This window comes from Pholis gunnellus, assembly GCF_910591455.1.
Source record: "Pholis gunnellus genome assembly, chromosome: 4".
Classification (NCBI taxonomy): domain Eukaryota; kingdom Metazoa; phylum Chordata; class Actinopteri; order Perciformes; family Pholidae; genus Pholis; species Pholis gunnellus.
This window is the reverse complement of record NC_136530.1, coordinates 28,736,910-28,756,027: the sequence shown is the minus strand read 5'-3', so window position 1 is coordinate 28,756,027 and position 19,118 is coordinate 28,736,910. Positions and strand designations below refer to the sequence as shown.

The window sequence follows — 19,118 nt, the reverse complement described above, 5'->3', positions numbered from 1 at the left end:
ATGCACTTGCACTCTGAGTCCAACAAGGACAAATGCTCGCACCTTCTCCTGGTTGCAACCTTTGCAACAAAATGTTGTACGGATCATGGCCCACAGAAGGTGGATGCCAATTGGTTGATCCCCTCTAGCGTCCCCAGTAGGTCATAGTTTTTATTATGCCCCCGCACCAGCGATAGCAGTGACAGGAGGCCCTTTCTTGTGAATGCAATATCTTAGAAATACCTTTCAATTTTTCCAAATTTTGCACAAATATCCACTTGGATTAAGGGATGAACTGATTCGATTTTGGTCTGGTTGACAGAGGCATACAACTGCAAGGTGGTAATTCTAGTTAACCCAGTGAAATATCTCAAGAGGGATTGGCACAAACATTTTGTTCAAGAATTCATAGTACCTGGAAATAAATACTACAGATTTTTTCCAGATTTATTATAATGTCGAAATTTCCCTCAGACGTACACATAGACCAAGACGAAGTGGACATAGTCACCGTGACGTCACCCATTGCTTTGTGAACTGCGGTTCACAAAGCCTTGAAGTCTTGAATTTAGGATACAAGCCGTCACCATCTTGGTTTTTTTGTAACCAGAAGGTACAGAGGATGGAGCTGGATGAAGTACAGCTGAACATGGATAAGACATTCTTAGGCAACCACCAATTACAGTTAACTTTCACAAACTGAAAACACACTGCAAAAAGGGTTAAAGTTTTAAGATGAAAACACAGACAACTCCCAGATCGGACATGGCCATGGTAGAGACCTGTCAATCACAAGGTAGCCCCGCCCTAAAGCATACTCTGCTTTATGGTCTGTTTGACTCTGTTTGAAATGGACCATCATTTACTAAATGAACATCATGCTGTATTGAAGAAGACTTGAATTATCAATCATTATGTACACATGACATCTATTCTGTCCATCCTGGGAGAGGGATCCCTCCTCTGTTGCTCTCCCTAAGGTCTCTTTCTTTTTTTCACTCCGTTAAAGGTTTTTTTGGGGGGAGTTTTTCCTGTACTAATGTGAGGGTCTCAGGACCGAGGATGTTCCATTTGTACAGATTGTAAAGCCCTCTGAGGAAAATTTGTGATTTGTGATTTTGGGCTATACAAAATACATTGAATCAAATAAACTCATGTTTACAATATTTTTTGAGGTAATGAATCAAGTGAGAAGTAGTCATTTTCTCATAGACTTCTATACAATCAGACTTCTTTTTACAACCAGAGGAGTCGCCCTCTGATGGCCATCAGAGAGAATGCAAGTTTAAGGCACTACCATAGTTTGAAAGAGGTTGCTGCCTGAATAAACACTGTGCGTAGTACTTATGAGCGAAGGTTGCTAACATACTAAACAAGGATAGCGAACATGGTAAGCATGTACCAGCATTTAGCATTGTGAGCATGTTAGCATGCTGATGTTAGCATTTAGTTCAAAACCATGTTGTCTCTTATTACAGCCTCTCAGAGCTGCAAGCATGGCTGTGCATGTTTTGTTTTAGTTCATATGTGGCACACAGTGCTGGTAGTGCTAGTGATGGAGCTTGGTGATTCAGTGTGGTGTTAGAAGGGTTTGCATTCACACATTACGACAAGCACAACTTGAAACAAAGTAGGAACTCTCTAATTGTTCCTGCAGGAGCAGACTCAATCTGGAATTTATAAACCAATTGGAACCCCAAAGGGTCTTAAAAATGAATAACAACATTTTGAACACTACTGCAGTGCTGGTTCAGCTGACTTGCTTGGCCTCCGGTGTTGCTGCTTGCAGCTTTCTCAAGAACCACTCATCCGAACAACTTCACGCACTCGACACTGCTCTTCCTTTGGTCCTCAGCAAATAAACCTGCTAAGTGTGTAGTCGATCGGATGAAGGGTTGCAGAGAAACTCAAAGGACATATCCACATACAAACCTACATAAATACATCGAGATAGAGACTCCTTCCACTGTAGTTATGACTTCACTTATCGCAGTGTTTCTTTCATTCGGAAATAATGTTTGGATGAACTTGCCTACCTTAAATCCTATAATTAGTTTTGAGCAATGAAGATTTTACCAAACATGATCAAATTGGTATTGACATTGTAAACCAAATGTAAGTTAATGGCAAAAATCAAAGACAGCCTATTGAAGCTGAACTTTATGGTTGTGTTGTTTGACTTAAACACAAAGCTACTGCAAGAAAAATCAAGGTTTTCTTCTTCCTTTATTACTGCTACAGTAACATGTTGCACTGGCCTTGGACAGTGTTGTTTTTTTTCTGTTTGATTAGATTACCATGTTAGTTTTTTCTTGTACTGACAGCTTGTGTCTTTATTTGTCTTATTCAAGCATTGGATACGAGGCACACTCAGTTCTCAGGAACACACACACACTTTAAGCCTGACAAACACACACACACACACACACACACACACACACACACACTTCATTGATAGCAGTTGTTCCCTCACTTCTAATCCATACAGTACCTATAACCTATAAATAATACTTTAACTTTTAAGGGGAACACCACCTATATTTAGAATGGTTTCTGGTTTTAAGAAAAAACAGAGACTATTGAAGTAGGTCTGATGTCATCATCTCGTCCATAGACAAAGAATGGGACACTTGTTTTCCAGTTGCCAGTGTGTTATCATGTAGTTTTAATAGTTTGCTGGTTTTTACCGGTGTGTTGTAGCAGCAGTCACATTGTAAGAAATTGGTCCTATATTTCCGACATAAGCTGACTTTAATCATCCAAGCTCTAAATTGGCTGTTTTGGATTGATGACCAAACATTGCATCACAGTTCAAGTGGGACAGCTCAAAACCCTGCAGCGTACAGGGTCCTTAAATTGGGTGGCCTTCTGTGGCCATGGAGCAAAAACTCACAGAAGACTCAGCTCTCACTCTTTGTTAGCTAATTAGGATTCTAGCTTCAAAATCAATAATTCTGGCTTCCAATAATGTTATCTGTCTGTGCCCCCGACTAACCCCCCATTCACATATAAGGACCCAAATACAGTATAAGGTACTGGATGGCAGTCGTAGTGAATTGAACCTCACTACATATGCGGTCGCTGCTGCAGCTGCAGACATTTGAAGATTAAAAAGATGCTCAGTGGCGTGATGCGGAGGAGTTGATATGTTTAAATCTGTGATATATGGGAGAAATAGTCAGTGCTGCTCATACACAGATAACACATTTTCAAAGTAAACATAGCCTTAACTGCAAAGGTATGAGCCATTCTGTATGTTAAAGAGAACTCAGGAGACATCCTGAGTCTGAAAACTGAAGCCAATGCTGAAGTGCCTTAAACCTGCATTCTCTCTACTGTCCATCAGGGGGCGACTCCTCTGATTGTATAGAAGTCTATGAGAAAATGATCCTACTTCTCACTTATTTACTACTTCAGTTAACTTTGTAAACATGAGGTTTTTTTCAGTTCAAACTTTCACAGTGTGTTTTCACCTCGAAAAAGTTAATTGGAACATTTTGGTTGCCAAAAAATGTCTTATTCAGTGTTTGTTTGTACTTACTTTGTAGTTGCAGAAAACCAAGATGGCGATGGCCAAAATGCCGAACTTGAGGCTTCAAAACGGCACTTTCACTTCCTGTTTTATTTGTGATGAAAAGTGTAGCTACAACTCCAAAGTACAGCAGCGTACTTTTTGCATCATGTCCTGCCTCCTGCACCCATCGCCTAAACCAAACCGAATATTCCCGGTCGGGGAGAACGCATCTGACACAGACAATGTCCTGTTGTGTGCTACAGTTGTGAAAGGGCAACAGAGTTTGTTTTTTATTTTCTTCATTGCCATAAAACATAAAATCCAGCTTGCAGAAATTGCAGGTTGAGTTCAGTGATCCATCACAGCAAACACTATGTCTGCTTTTATTGTTATAAATGTTACTTTAAAGTTTTATGGTAATGCAGTGCAGGGGTATCATTAGTCTGCATATACAACTGTGTTACGATGAAAATGTAACAATGAAATAAATGCCTATTAATGACCTCCTGGAAGAAACACTTAGCAATAATGTAAAATAGACATAGTTTGCAGGAAATAGGCCCAACATGCATAAATCCTGGTATAGTTTTTCAAATAAGAGTCCTTCAAAATGTTCTCACTGGGAGGACATTCTCTCTGGCCTGTGTTAGTATAGAAATACAAAAAGAAGAACACAGCACTTTCCTCCCTGCCTTCCTTATTGAAGGGCTCTCAGCCTCTCTTTAGTGAAAAGTCTTCTGTTGGTTGGCCATTATTGTGAACAAAGCCCAAGGTCAGTCCACGGCATGCTGTTATTGTCCTGAAAAGGCCGCTTTAGTCGATTTCCTTAGAGACCAGAGAGCACGAATTGGTCTCTGGATGGTTGCTGCGATGACTCAGACTACTACCATTCAACGTGAAGAGATCAGAGGCCGGGACACACACTTCCCCTCTGCCCACTGACTGCGCTGAAGTTGTATGTGAGAAGGTGAGAGAGGGACTGTGTCTCTAAGTGGAGGCTAATAAGATAGCATGAGAGTCCTCCCTTAGGATGGATGATGTCGGAGAAATGGTAGACGTTGCATCAGAGGAGCTTGTGGTGCATGTTTGAGTCATCGATATTCTCTCCTCATTACTACAGCTGGAACATAAAGGTAGTGATAGTAGTGAGTCAGGCATTTGGTATTTTTACAGACAGAGGCATGCAATGCACCTGGCATTTAGGAGTATACATTATTGGGTATTTGTAGGTGGGTTTGTTCGGATTTGATAGTAAAGTTCAAGCCAACAACTTGTCGGACAGATGATTCTTGATCTTTTTTTATTCTTTTTAAGTAGAAGTGTTTGAAGTCAAGCATGTTTCAGGACAGTGTCATGGTCTTTGCATGAATAATCATGTGCAAAGGGTTGCCATCCCTAAAAAGTATTGAAAGGCCTTAATGTTTTAAATCAATCTTTCAAAAATATAAAAAAAGATACATGGCAAGTAGGATTTTATTAACCTTTTTTTCTTTCTGACGTTGCATTGTAAAATGTCAAAATAATTGGAAATCTATTTTTTTTTTAACAGTTACCAATTGCCTCTAACATTAACATCACATGGATCCGGATAGCGGAACTTACAATACTCAGAGCAGAGCATCCACTGTCTGCTAGCTAGCTGGCGTTTGCTCATATCTGCAATTATTATGTTGGCAATAAACCAGGCAAAACTATACCATCTGAATGCCCAATACACTTAAAGGGAACGTCTAAAGCAGTATTTCTCAAACTGTGTGGCGCGCCCCTCTAGTGGGGCACAGTGGTATTACAGGTGGGGCGCAGGGGGAAATGCAGAATTGTTTTATTTCAAGAACTTTATTGAGAACTTCACATATTACAAAAGTACAAATTACACGGACATAAAACTAAGTCATTAATAAGTACATGGCGAAATGCCTGTACTTTCGTGTAAATGTTTACGTTACGCCGTTAACAGGTTACGCTGCGCATGCGCGACGGCCAAGATCATTGGTGACTCACATTAGTAGCTTAGTGTGCAAAATGAAGAGACATTATCGAGATGACGTCCGACTCTATCCAGAGGCTGAGGTTTACAGCTCATACACTGAGTGAGTTCTGGCTCGGTGTGGAGAGGGAGCCTCCACTCATCGGACAGAGCGCATTCTGCTTTCCTTCGCCACATCCTACCTCTGTGAGATCGGCTTTTCTGCTGTTGCCTCTCAAAACAAAATACAGATCTAAGCTCAACATTGAGCGTGAACTGAGAGTGGCCGTATCAAGTCTGCAACCCCGTTTTAAAAAGATTTGTAGTGGAAAATGCTACTTGCGGGAGAGCGACTGTTGCATCTCCACCACATCCGCTGGTGAAGGTGTGCGCTCGTGGATCGGTGAGGAACTCCACCGTGGGCGATACAGAGGGAGGGCAGAGGATAATTGTAAATTGTATCAAGTTTGACCATTTTTTTTTTTTTTTTGCTGGCGGATTCGCGGGCCACATAAAATGACGTGGCAGGCCGGATACGGCCCACAGGCCGGGTGTTTGACACCCCTGGTCTAAAGGGTGGAGAGCGAGCTGTACGGATTGTAAGGCCTGGTTGATGTGGAATTTCTCTGAGAACAATGGAATTTGTGCTTGGATTTTAGTAGTATGGAGTCTTTTTGTTGGTACATGAGGTTAAAGGTTTTGGAACTGTGTTCAATGGAAAAAGACTATGGTACAGCATTTTTCCGGGAGTGTCGCATCAGACACCCAGTTTGTAGTACTGCAAGCATACAAATATTACAGTGCTTTCGTTGGTAAGCCGTGGGCTCCGTCACCATTGTGTTGCCTCATTCGGCAGTGGACGAAGAATCTTCAAAATTGCCACTTTAAGGTTTAATCTCAGTGATTTTCTTGGAGTTTTGTTCTGTTATGATTGTCTAGTTTAATTATTTGTGTTTGTGTTACACAGGATAATGACGTAGCACTTTAAAAAATGTACTTAGTTTCATTTAAATTTGTAATTGGTAAAGTTTATTTAGAAACTGGAAGAGACCTGTGATAAGACTTTTAGTCGTCTAGCCTCCCTTGCATAGTCTGCTATTATTTATATTGTTTTGTGAAATCTTCTTTTTTATATGCAATTAAATGAATCAAATCAAACCAATCTTGAGTTAAATTGGTGATTTTGGGCAACATGTGAATGTGTTGTTTTGTGTGTTTAGGACTACGACCTGAGTCAGCTGCAGCAGCCTGACGCCCTGGAGCCAGAGTGCGTCAAGGTGGGGATCAGACGTATGGATGAGAGGCCTCTCCATCATGACCACCAGTACCCCCTCCGCTCTGCCGCCCCCCACCCAGGAGACATCGGAGACTTCATCCACGAGGTACGGCAACACACATCTTTGTGGAAAATGTCAGTGCTGTGCCATCCTCGCTGACTGAGATTCAATCTGTTCACCCAGATTAAATTCTGGCGGTCGGGCACACAAACTTCTCAGCGCACAGGAAGTGTCGAATCACGACTTGAGTGAAATACAAACTGTCTGTTTCGACAGCAGTAAGCAAACACTGTGTCCAGAAAGCGCTGAATTTGCCAGCCTCAGATCTTTTTCTTCTCTCATCCCGTTTCTTTGGTATGAAGCATCAGAGACCGGCCTGCGATGTGTGCTGTTTACCTCATCAGCTTACAGGATTTAGAGATAGTGGTTATCGATAGTTCAAAGAGTTTATTTCAAACAGTCACTCCTTGTAGTTGGAGCTGGCAAGTATAGGAACTAACGCGCTGTAACATTCAACTAGATTACTGCTAATTAAAAGAGAACGCAATGGCTGTATCCAAACAACAAAGCCAATTTAAAATACATTGAGGTCTGGGCTCAGTTGCTCCCCCGGTATGTAAGAAAGTATCAGTGATATAAGTGTGCATGCTAACACTAGTTAGTTTAACAAACAATGAGGCGGGGAGAGGCAGAGAAACACAGAGTTCAGTGTAATTCTTAATTAGCTTGGCTAACGGTCATTAGCTGGCCGAAGCCTGCCTACCATAATTGGAGGATAATCCATTAAATTCACTTAATCTCACAGATGGCCCCTTAAAAGGATTGTGGGGTCGTTCTGGTCATTGTGTTCCATTTTCTTATATATACATATATAGTATGTGGTATTTCCTATATTTGTCGGTGCACATTTTGCAATGGCGAACAGGCAACTAGTACAGCAGTGTTTCTCCTCTAATTGTACAGGCTTGGCAGGCTGCCTACGGGGAACCCTCGCCAGGCTCCAAAAAATATATTTTTTTATGCCAGATATCATGCAGGATTCATGCAGTTAACACACCAGTCATAATTTTGTTTTAATGAAAACTCAACCCCTGGTACGTTTGCTCCTGGTGTTCTTCACCACTGTTTTGGAAGAAGGAAATAATTGGAGTAGGTGGATGTGTTTTCTTTTTTAATAAGTGCTGTGTGGTGGATCTAATTCATGCTCACGTGAAGCGCGGTTCATGTGGATTTCCAAAAGTGAATATCTGTGATTATTTAGATAAAGTTTAAAATGGACTTTGGTGTGCTGTAACAGACGAGAATGAATCAATGAGAAAGCTTTTATGGATCTTTTGGCCACTGTCGGACAGCAGAACAAGTTCCAAACAGAACAGTGACATGTTAGGACTTGATGAAATTGATTAGATGAACCTGTTGGCAAACAGCATACATCACATACATATCAGCAACATTAGCATGTTCACCAGCTACTTGCTAACTTTGTCTGTCTTTCTTTGGTGATAACATGTCGAGAGCAAAACAATTGTAATGTTGAGGGGAACTTTTATAAGCCGACACAGCCTCTGTTATCTTTAATTTTTTCGATCCCGAATGCCTAGTTCGGTGGAACCAAGACAGAAAAAAGAAACCAAGTTTGACCGTCATCAAACGGGAAAGGAACCGGGCCGTCCTGTGTCAAACTCGTATGCTTCACAGACCCTCCAAGCCACCACAACTGTGGCTCTGTAACACCACATGGCTTCTGCCTTTGCTCCCGAAAGACAACTGTCATAAGTCACACGGTCTCTTGACAATTAAATGTGGGTCGAATTCAGGCTTTTGAACAAAAACATTTTTCTTGGGAGGACGGTGAAAGTGTTCTGTCGTGTCAGCACTTTGGTTGCTGATACTCAGATATTATGAGCAGCCAAAACCTGATTTATCAACTTTTTATCAAATGGGTCCAGCCCCAGTGAGAAAACTGTATTTGAATGCCTTTGAGTACCTTTAAATCTTCTGCAAAGCGCTCCACTCCCTCAGACGCATTAACATGACTCTCAGAGTTAATCACATAGTCTGAACTCTTCCTTTAACAGGCCTGATAACCATCATTGCATCTCGAGGCAGTGGGGCTACCCGGGGCGCGCAGGTTCATCATCGTTATCGAGGCAGCCCCGATGTGCGTCGCTCTCTGCGTGGATGACTTCTCCGATGTCGGGGCTGCTCCCATATTGTTTGTGTGTCGCATCTTTTTCAGTCGGGCTGCCATAAAGACATCTGCCGAGCAGAGCTCTGAATAATGAGCGGGAGCTGTCAGACAAGGCGAGCCGATCTAGGCTTAATCCGACAGACATGACAAGCTGATGCCTCTCCCTCTCAGCTTTAATTCCCTCCTCCCATTGAGCTCCAGAGCGACGGGAGTGTCTTCAGTCAGACGACAAGAGGTTGCCCACAAAACATTTCCGCTGCTTGTCAGATTGAACATTCTGGGAGGCAAAAAGAAATACATTTTTCTGGACTTCTAGTTTGGGCAGCATGTTTTTATTCTGCCAGTTAAATAAAAATGATGCATGTCTAAAACGTGTTTTGAGTTTTAAGTCTGGGCTACGCCGGGTAATCTGCTGAATCTCCTCCTGGAGATAGAGGCAGCATCTGTCCAACCTGACCCAAATCCTCTCTTCCATAATCCCTCCTTGTCCATCTCAACCCCTCCACACACAGAGAAATAAGCACAACCTTTCTGCTTAACAAGAGGGATCTTGCTCACCATTATTCTGATCTCTCTAGGGGCTGAAGTAGGGGAGAGGGTAACTTAAAGGTCAGACAGGCTGGCTTGTGATCGAAAGGTTGACATTTTGAATCGTTGGGGAGGTGAACTCCTTTTCATATGGTCTGAATGGGTCAACAAGGGTCATTGACCGGGGTTTAAAATGGATCTTACACTGCTCAAAGCCTGAACACAGGGTTCTATAATACCCTTTGCTTTACGATACAGTTACTATTAAAAACTACTAAAATCCTGCATTAGATTTGTAGTTTTACAGCTCTCGCAACCATGAAATCTGCTTTTCTCAGCATCACAGATACTCTAGAGTGTTGGTTATTGCACCGTCATGTGGAAATGCTCCGGTGTCAAACAAGCCAGTGTCCATTTTTAATGAGCCGATCTGCTTCACCAATATTTCACACAATGCCCTCTGGTTTAAGGGGTGATGAGCGTTGTACTCTGAGGATTAACATGCGGTATGAATGTGCATGCTCTTTTATCCCACTTCAAACGCAGGCTTTGTGTGCGTAGGTTTGATCAGTCTCCCCCTCCTCAGCAGCCGATAAGGGGCCGTCGAGCAGCAAATGGAGCCCCCAGATGATCCGCGGGGATGTGTGGTCGCCAACAGTAGACTGACTGGCTCGACAATGACGATTGCCCGCTTCCCCAGGGACAGTAAAATGCCTCATTGGGCTAGTAAATCTAGCAACTTACTTGCCCAAACAGGAAGGTGGTACAAAAAATACTTTCCGGAGCTACTTCTAGCTAAGGATGAGCCATCTCTCTTCCCTCTCATCTCTGTTGGGCGGCTGGTAATGACAAAGTATATGAGCTGAAATGCATGCGAGCATTTCAGTTTACCCTAGAAACAGGAAGTTTAGTTCCATCGAATCTCATTCAGATTCAGATTAAATTTTACTGTCATTGCACAGAGTACAAGTACTAGGACAACGAAATGCAGTTTTAGCATCTAACCAGAAGTGTAAAAAGAAGCAGTAAAGGTGCAGTGCAATGTGCTAGATCAGGGGTGTGTGACGGCCCCTGTCTCTAATCGCTGCAAGTATGCTTTGTCCCTTTGTCCCTAGAGAGCAGATTACCTAATGCAGAGCACCTGGTCCAGGAACAGGGATGGCATAAAGCCCTGCTCTAGCTTTGCTCGGGGCAGGTCTTCTCTCTGGCGTACGTGGAGTGATCCCAGCCCGTTGCTGCCGGTTATAGTGGTTTCCTTTGGTTTCGCTGACAACACCCACACTTCATCACACACGCATCCACGCTGACATTACTGATGTTACTGACTGACACACTTCATAAAGTTAACTATTTCTTTATTTAGTTAAATAAACATTTTTCGTTACCACCACCTGTTGTGTCTTTGCCGTATTTGTCATAGCCTAGGAGCCGGGTTGTGACAGGTGTTAAACTCATCTTCACTCTGGGCCACATCAGCATCACGGTTTCCCTCAAAGGGCCGGTTGTAAATGTCAGACTGTGTAAATGTAACTACTCCTAACGTATTGGTAAATAACTGTCTCTGCATTTGATTATTGTTTATTCAAGTGTAAAAATATTGTACATGCAATTATATAAATGTAAAAATATATTTAAGCACATTTCTGTATAATGATAATATATTGTAATATTTAGGGTTAAGAAACCCACATTACTCTATCAAACTATTAAAGAAAATATCAAAGACAAATATCAAACAAGTTATTACAATAACTTTGTTCAAAGCTTAAAATCCTTTCAAGGGTGCGTTTGCACAATCCCACGTGAAGTATTTCATGCGTTGTAAAGCCACGTTTAAAGTAGTCTTCAATGTACTCACAATACATTTCCATGTCAAATGTAGAATAACCAGCCAAAGAGCTGCTTATGACTGTGTGTTTAAGTATCTCATAACTTTGAATTTCTATCTCATAACTTCTTCTTTCTATCTCATAATTCTGACTATGGGGATATTTCTATTATCAAGTCTAACTTTAATTATACATTTTTTTTGCTGGCGGATTTGCGGGCCACATGAAATGACGCGGCGGGCCGTATTCGGCCCGTGGGCCTTGAGTTTGACACCCCTGTGCTAGATAAATAATAAAAAAGAAAAATAACAGTATGAGTAGTATAACAATATAGACAGTATGAACAGTGGATATGAAATGCAAGATACAGTGTATATATATATAGTATAAACAGTAAGGTGTAAGTATGTATAGTCACTGGAGGAAGGTGTCTTTTGTGTGTGTGTGTGTGTGTGTGTGTGTGTGTGTGTGTGTGTGTGTGTGTGTGTGTGTGTGTGTGTGTGTGTGTGTGTGTGTGTGTGTGTGTGTGTGTGTGTGTGTGTGTGTGTGAGTGAGTGAGTGAGTGAGTGAGTGAGTGAGTGAGTGAGTGTGTGTGTGATTGAGAAAACTGTATTTGAATGCCTTTGAGTACCTTTAAAGCTTCTGCAAAGTGCTCCACTCCCTCAGACGGATTAACATGCCTCTCAGAGTTAATCACATAGACGTCTGAACTCTTCCTTTAACAGGCCTGATAACCGTCATTGCATCTCGAGGCAGTGGGGCTACCCGGGGCGCGCAGGTTCATCATCGTTGTCGACGCAGCCATATTGTTTGTCAGGGTTCCCACGGTACCTGGAAACCATGGAAAACATGGAATTTATTTTTTCATTTTCCAGGTTTGGAAAAGTCATGGAAACTGAGCAAAAGTGAACACTTACATGGAAATTGAAACAGTTGTCCTGGAAAATTTTATTGGATGATGTGTAAAATAGTAATAAAATGAAACTATTGAGCACAGAATTAAGACGAGTTTATAAAAACCCTTTACATGTGAACAGCTTTTACTGTAGATATAAATGGATGATCCCATGTTGTAGAGCATGCTCTTGGCATCCTATCTGGTATATTGGATGTTGGAATTTGATGCAGGCAACCTGGTGATATGGACTTTAAAAGTATAGTTTCGGATTGGTGGACTTCGGGAATAATAACCGAGAAACGTTACTCGCGATCTCAATAGAAGGGTCAAATACATGCATTTCCCAGCCAACACGGGAGCCTTGACATCTACAGCGAAACTTCTTATGCAAGTTTATCCTCAAATGTAAGTAGCTGTGTTTTAACTGTGTGGTAAACCTGGGTCTACCACACTAGGTGTCCTAGGGGGTTGTGTGTGTGAGGGGAGGGGGGCGCAGATGGGGGCGGAAAGCTTCAGGGGCCTATAGATCATCACTTAATATGGTACCTGGAAAATCAGGAGGTAGCATGGAATTTTTTTTCAAGGCAAGCGTGGGAACCCTGTTTGTGTGCTGCGTCTTTTTCAGTCGGGCTGCCATAAAGACATCTGCCGAGTGGAGCTCTGACGCATAAGAGGATGTGTGCAAAACTCAATATTCATTTTCTTAAATAAAAATTAAACATGACAATTAACTTTAGTCTTTTTTGTTATTTGATAACTGCTGATGATAATAATACAAATCAACATCCAGCAAGTAGACTTCTTCGGGCAAACAAAAAAGGCATCTCATAGTAAAGATTCTCTCATCAATTTTCCACCTTATTTTCCAAACTTGTCTTTGCTCACCTTCCTGTCTCCACCCTCCATTTCTCTCTGCAGGGCCTGAAGGCAGCAGACAACGACCCCACCGCCCCACCTTACGACTCCCTGCTGGTGTTCGACTACGAGGGCAGTGGCTCCGACGCAGGCTCCCTCAGCTCCCTGCACTCCTCCTCGAGCTGCGGCGACCAGGACTACGACTACCTCGGCGACTGGGGGCCGCGCTTCCGCAAGCTGGCAGACCTGTACGGCGGAGGGGATGACTAGCGCCCCACCCCCACAACCCCCTCGACCCCCACCTGCAACAACCACCCTCCCCCGCCCCACCGTTTGCTGCTCCAGGGCTCAGGTGGGGCGGGTGGGGTTGAGGAAACGAGGATTACGGGGGTAAACGCACGGGGGTATTGGATCGGCACTTCTGCTTTACCGCGGTTCAGCTTGTAAAGAGACCTGCTGCCCACTTGACGAAGGTTCGATGATACTAGGGACCATTCGGACTCCTGGCCTAGCAATTAAGGCTAATGGACATCACTGAGCGTTAGCCCCTGTGCTAACACGCGGGAGCAATGCGCTCAGAGGGGACTGGTTGTCTCCCCGGCGGCTAAGAGCTACAACAGCCATGCTACAGACGCTCATTTACACTTGAATCTCACAGTACAGGAGCACTGGGGTCAAATGTGCCTTTTTGTACATTCTTTTGATTGTGTTCAGTCTTGATTCTATGCGTTGCTTTAAAAGCTCCTGGTGTTTTTGCAACGGCGACTGGAGGAGCACTTCGCCACGATAATGTGTGTGTGTGTGTGTGTGTGTGTGTGTGTGTGTGAGAGAGAAAGAGTGTGCGTGTCATTTCCACAGAGACACACTGGATGGACCCTATAAAAGGGCAAAGCGTATTATCAGACACCTTGGATGATCCTGCCAGCAGAAACATGGCTTTACTTGTACGGCTCTGGGTGCTGAAGTTTTTTCTCTTTCCATCGGATTCAGGCAGAAAATGACAACCACCCTCCCAATCACAGAGGTTGGCAGAATCCCATATACATATTTAGGTTTTTCTTTTAATTAGTAACCTAGAACATAGATTGAACTGCTGTGAAGAATTGCTGCCTCCCCTGGTTTTCAGCACTCTTAGATAATCAAGGACATTTAACGCCATGATGCATTTAAATAACATTCTCTTAGAATGGAATGTAGTTTAGCTTATTTCCAGGACGACAAAACACGGGGACGCAAAGTGGCGAGAGACGGTGATGAAATATATTTTCCTTTCACGTGTTCGTGCAGATGAAAGGAAACTGAAAGCAAAAAACACCAACAAAGAATCAAGGCCACAAGCAAGAAAAACCCAATCTAAAATCATTTGAAGCACTTTTGTTTGCAGAGCGACAGTCGGATCAATAAACTGACCGACACATTGAAATTCCCGTCATGAACAAAATGATAGAGGAAGTTATTCTGTCAATTTCCGACCACATTTTCATGACTTTTACATGGATATCCATGGTCCCTAGAGGATAAAATCAAAGATGAAAAGTTCCACTTGTATAAAAGATATGGAACAGGAAAAACAAAATATCTACGTATACATGTGATGTATTGTACAAAAACATTTTGTGTTGCTAAATCTGCTGTAGTATTCACTCTTTACACCTTTAATTTCAAATCAATAGTGTTTTTGAGAATAGATGCAGTATCAATAAACATATCGCGATACTCGAGTGTATCGACATTTTCTTACACCCCGATGTTTTACCATACTGGTCCTTTTTTCAACACCGTTTTTTGGAAAGACTTTGAAGACAAGAAACACTTCCCTGTTAGGAAGGTTTACCCAAATTAACATCAGTTCAAGATGTAATGTGAGCTAGTTTGAATATGTGTTCATGTGCCGTTAATTCTTCACATAATGAATTGGTTTCTACAGTTCAGACATCCAGACAATTCAATGGTTTTCTTCATTACACATTAAAAGAACTAGAAGGAAGTTGTTAGCTTAGCAGCATTAAGGCCACAAACAACCCATAATGCAACCCTTTCTTGGTGTACATGGCTCACCTGGTACTTTCATTCAATGAGAACATCTGCTGCATTGAATATGTATTATTTCATATATATCCGGATAAAAAAATACCATCTTAAAATTTGAGCCAATGCGTTACTTGTTGTTATCACAAAGTCACGATATTGAGTTCCCCGCACCTTCAAAATAAATGGGTAAAAGGTTTTTGGGTACCTTCATGCTCTTTAAAAAACCCCAGCATTATATTGAGGAGCAGTGTTCCATCGTGTAAGGCTGTAGGAACTGCATTTTTCCCTGCAGACCTCCAGCCTTTGACAGTGTTGTGGTTGGTTTCGCTTCGTGGGAAGCAGACGTCGGTCAAACCCAGAGCTGTATGAAAGAGCTGCATGTTTTTGCCAGTTTGGTGTTCCAAGGCTAGTGAGAAGACATGTACAGTAATGCTAGACTTTAGATAGATACCTTCTGTTTTTTTTTCGCTTTTATCACGATGTAACTTATGCAGCCGATTGCTAACAAAGAGAGCCATCGGTCCTTGTTTTGTAGCAACGATACTTCTCGATACTCTGCTGTGGTGGATTAAATACAAAAAAAAGGCAACGTTTCTTTTGTCTGCTGATGATTTGCCTTAGTGTTCTCTGGTACTCTCCAACTGGCTACTCACTGTAAACTGAAATATGTACAGATTGTATTTTTCTCTCTTGTTGTTCTTTTGGCTGTGGTCTCTGAAAAATGACATGCTAATATCCTGAATCCTTGTATATGTGTAATTTGGATTACAAATTAAAATGTTTTTGCATGTTTTTATCTTTTCATTATGGGAAAACACTATTTTTCGGATCTTTTGCAAATAATTTCAAAACCAGTTACACACACAAACACTTTGGGGCAAATCCACAAAATGATTGCTCGACTTTTGGGACCGCTAAATCAAATAAGACAAAAAAAACTAAAACAATTCTAAGCGCCCACAAAGGGTGAAATGCACGCCTAACTGTGGTGAGAAGCAGATGGGATCTCGATGCTCCTGTGCTATTTGCAGATATTTCCATTAGGTGATATACAGATATTTAATGCAACATTTCCTACTTTACAAAAATGGTCCAATTCACAAAGATCAGTGCTGGTGGTAACTGACGCGCAGTGGCTATCCACTCAAACTCATTTATTTTGGGATGCAAAGTTGTGATGAAAAATAAATGATTAAAGAGTTCTGTACGTACTAGTCGATAGGCGGGTGGCAATCTCCACGACATGTAATTTTTGCAAAAGAAATGAAAAAAAAAAAAAAACAAGGTTCAACTAATCAATGAAGTTAAGCTGCAAGTATTTTCAGAAAATCTCAAAACTTGTAAAATAAGAGAATGTAATCAATATTTTTCTCATTAATTATGTATTATTTCAACCATCTACATATATGTGCTCTGCGGCACTGACGCGTATACGGGCACAATGAAAACGAGAATTTAAATGAGCCCCGCCCAAATTGATTTAGACTCGTCTGTCTCAGGCTGGCTCTCACCCTTCACAACCAACACATTGGCCTCGTTTATACTTTGTCACATGGATTACTGCGATCAGGTGCAAAATAGCTGCAATTTTGCAGGCATGCATTATTTAAGAAATTGTCGTGTAGTAGGCTCAGTAAAGGCACATTAATCGAAGCGGAATACGTTGTAAAAAATGCATTGACATAACACATTATTTAAAAGTAAAAAATGTAAAGTATAAATTGTCTCTTTAGCTGCTATATGCCTCACTATGTTCATCAGCTAGTCTCTGTGTCTGTCTTCAGGTAGTGTTCAGTGAGTTTATCTGGAGACCAGGTTTATAAGAGTTGTGAGAATAAACTAGAACAGTAAATGTGCAGGCCAGAAGAACAAGCAATCAGCTAAAAGGCAAGGCAAAGTTGGTAAAAATTCTCTGCAATACAAGGGATTCCTTTCATGTTGCACTTTTCATTCATTGTTAATATGAAGATATTGAATAGCACTTTTTTCACTATTGGACCCGAGCGAGCCCCATTTGGGGTTCAGAGCGAGATATTTAATCGAAGAGAGCATCGTAGAAATCAAAGTTCATAAAGAAAAAAGTCTCCGTAACTTAATCATGTAAACCATTTTACACACGGCAAACACCATTATAAACAAAAACATTTCGCAAGAAATTTTGACAGTGTGGCTTCTACTGCCCGAAGACGTCGCAATATATAGCTACACAGGCCGATGTTACCGGTAGTATTGTTGCGGTTCGATTGAGATATCGCTTCTCTCTTTTCTGCATTTAAGATCCATACTCTTGAATTTAATCTTGTATAACGGTTTCAATTTCCTGTACATGTGAGTTTTTCACACACCAAGCCGGATCAAGTGCTGTCTGTCTTCAACAGGCAGTTAAATATATTGTCCACCGTTAATGGTGTTAGCCTTGGAGCTAGTTTTCTTGTGTGTATTGAGAGGGACCCCTAGTCATGGTCATTACTTTATAACAATGAACAACCCACAACTAACGCTCTTTAACAGAGCAAATCACAATGACACAACAGTCTGTGATACAAACAATTTGTAACACTAATAATTTTACATTTATAAAATTACACCGCCGAACTGCATGCTGGGTACAGCTCACTCGCCTGCTAGCAAAACAGTCTGCTAACAGCTGGGAGAGGCTCCGTCGCTCCAGTAAAGTTTTTCACATGATCTGCTCTTCAACTCATCATTCCTCTCATGTATTCATATCGGAGCAATAGGAGCTACGGTTATGGGGGTTTGAGGATTTGTTTGAGAGGTGTTTCCCTGCTTTTTCTCCATGAACAGGCTGCAGGCGCACAGGTGATTCTAATTGAGCTAATTAGTGAACGGAGACTCACAGACACACATGACTTAGCGATATACGTGATGCAGCTCAGCCAATCAAATATGGGTATTCTGACAAGTTTCCTGATTCCAGTGAGATGTACACACACCATGACACAAGTGGGCGAGACGAGGAAAGACTTGGCAGAGCAGGACAATAGTTGGGTAAGCTGTAAATGTTAAAACATAGATCAATCTCCAAATAAGAAAAATTGCCAGAGAGATAAGTCGTGAACTAGCAATTGTTGGACTTGTATAGGCAAATTTCTCCCATAATTAGCTCACTCACTAACACCTGTCCATGGGAGAAATTTGCCTATATCAGTCTAACCATTCGTGGTTCAAGACTGTGATCTCTCTGGCAATTTTTCTCATTTGGAGATTGATCTATTGTTTTATCATTTACAGCTTACCCAACTATTGTCCTGCTCTGCCAAGTCTTTCCTTCCCTCGCCCACTTGTGTCATGGTGTGTGTACATCTCACTGGAATCAGGAAACTTGACAGAATACCCATATTTGATTGGCTGAGCTGCATCACGTATATCGCTAAGTCATGTGTGTATGTGAGTCTGTGAGCCGCTGTTCACTAATTAGCTCAATCAGAATCACCTGTGCACCTGCAGCCTGTTCATGGAGAAAAAGCAGGGAAACGCCTCTCCTCACATTACGTGACTAGTAATGCCTTTGGAAATGATGGGAGCTGACGCTCCCATCATTTCTCTATTTGAGATAAATACATTTGTTTGAGAAGCCTTTGGAAATGATGGGAGCTAACGCTCCCATCATTTCTGTACGAACCTCATTCTGAGCTTCATGTTAAGATACAGTTAATCTGTGAGGCTTTTATTTTGAAAGGGTGGGACTGGGTGGGTGAGAGAGGGGGAGAGGAGACATATTCATAATGTTTGACACAAACACAAAGGTTATTAAATGACAGGCTTCATCACAAGTATTCCAGTTAGGATTCACTCTGTGGGGCTTTTATTTTGAAATGGGAGGGGGGGGGGGGGGGAGACAGAAAGATAGAGAGAGACAGAGTGAGTGAGTGAGACAGGCAGACAGACAGACAGAGAGAGAGAAAGACAGACAGAGAGAGACAAACAGACAGTGTGTGTAGAGAGACAGAGAGAGCCTGCGTGCGTGCGTGTGTGTAACTGGTTGCCATGGTGATACCTGGTGTTAGAGGCAGACTGATTAATAAACGT

At 41.9% G+C, this 19,118-nt stretch overlaps 1 protein-coding gene across 1 annotated transcript in view; it reads left to right on the top strand.

Moving 5' to 3' along the window:
- The window catches only part of LOC306695238 (cadherin-2-like), a gene marked incomplete at both ends in the record, with an annotated part of 83,081 nt that extends 69,774 nt beyond the window's left edge, over window positions 1–13,307 (top strand). Inside the window, 2 exons of the mRNA XM_079158434.1 lie at window positions 6,680–6,841; window positions 13,101–13,307. Coding sequence (XP_079014560.1) covers window positions 6,680–6,841; window positions 13,101–13,307 — 369 coding nt within the window. The remainder of the gene's footprint in view (window positions 1–6,679; window positions 6,842–13,100) is intronic.
- Between the last annotated feature and the right edge of the window lie 5,811 nt (window positions 13,308–19,118).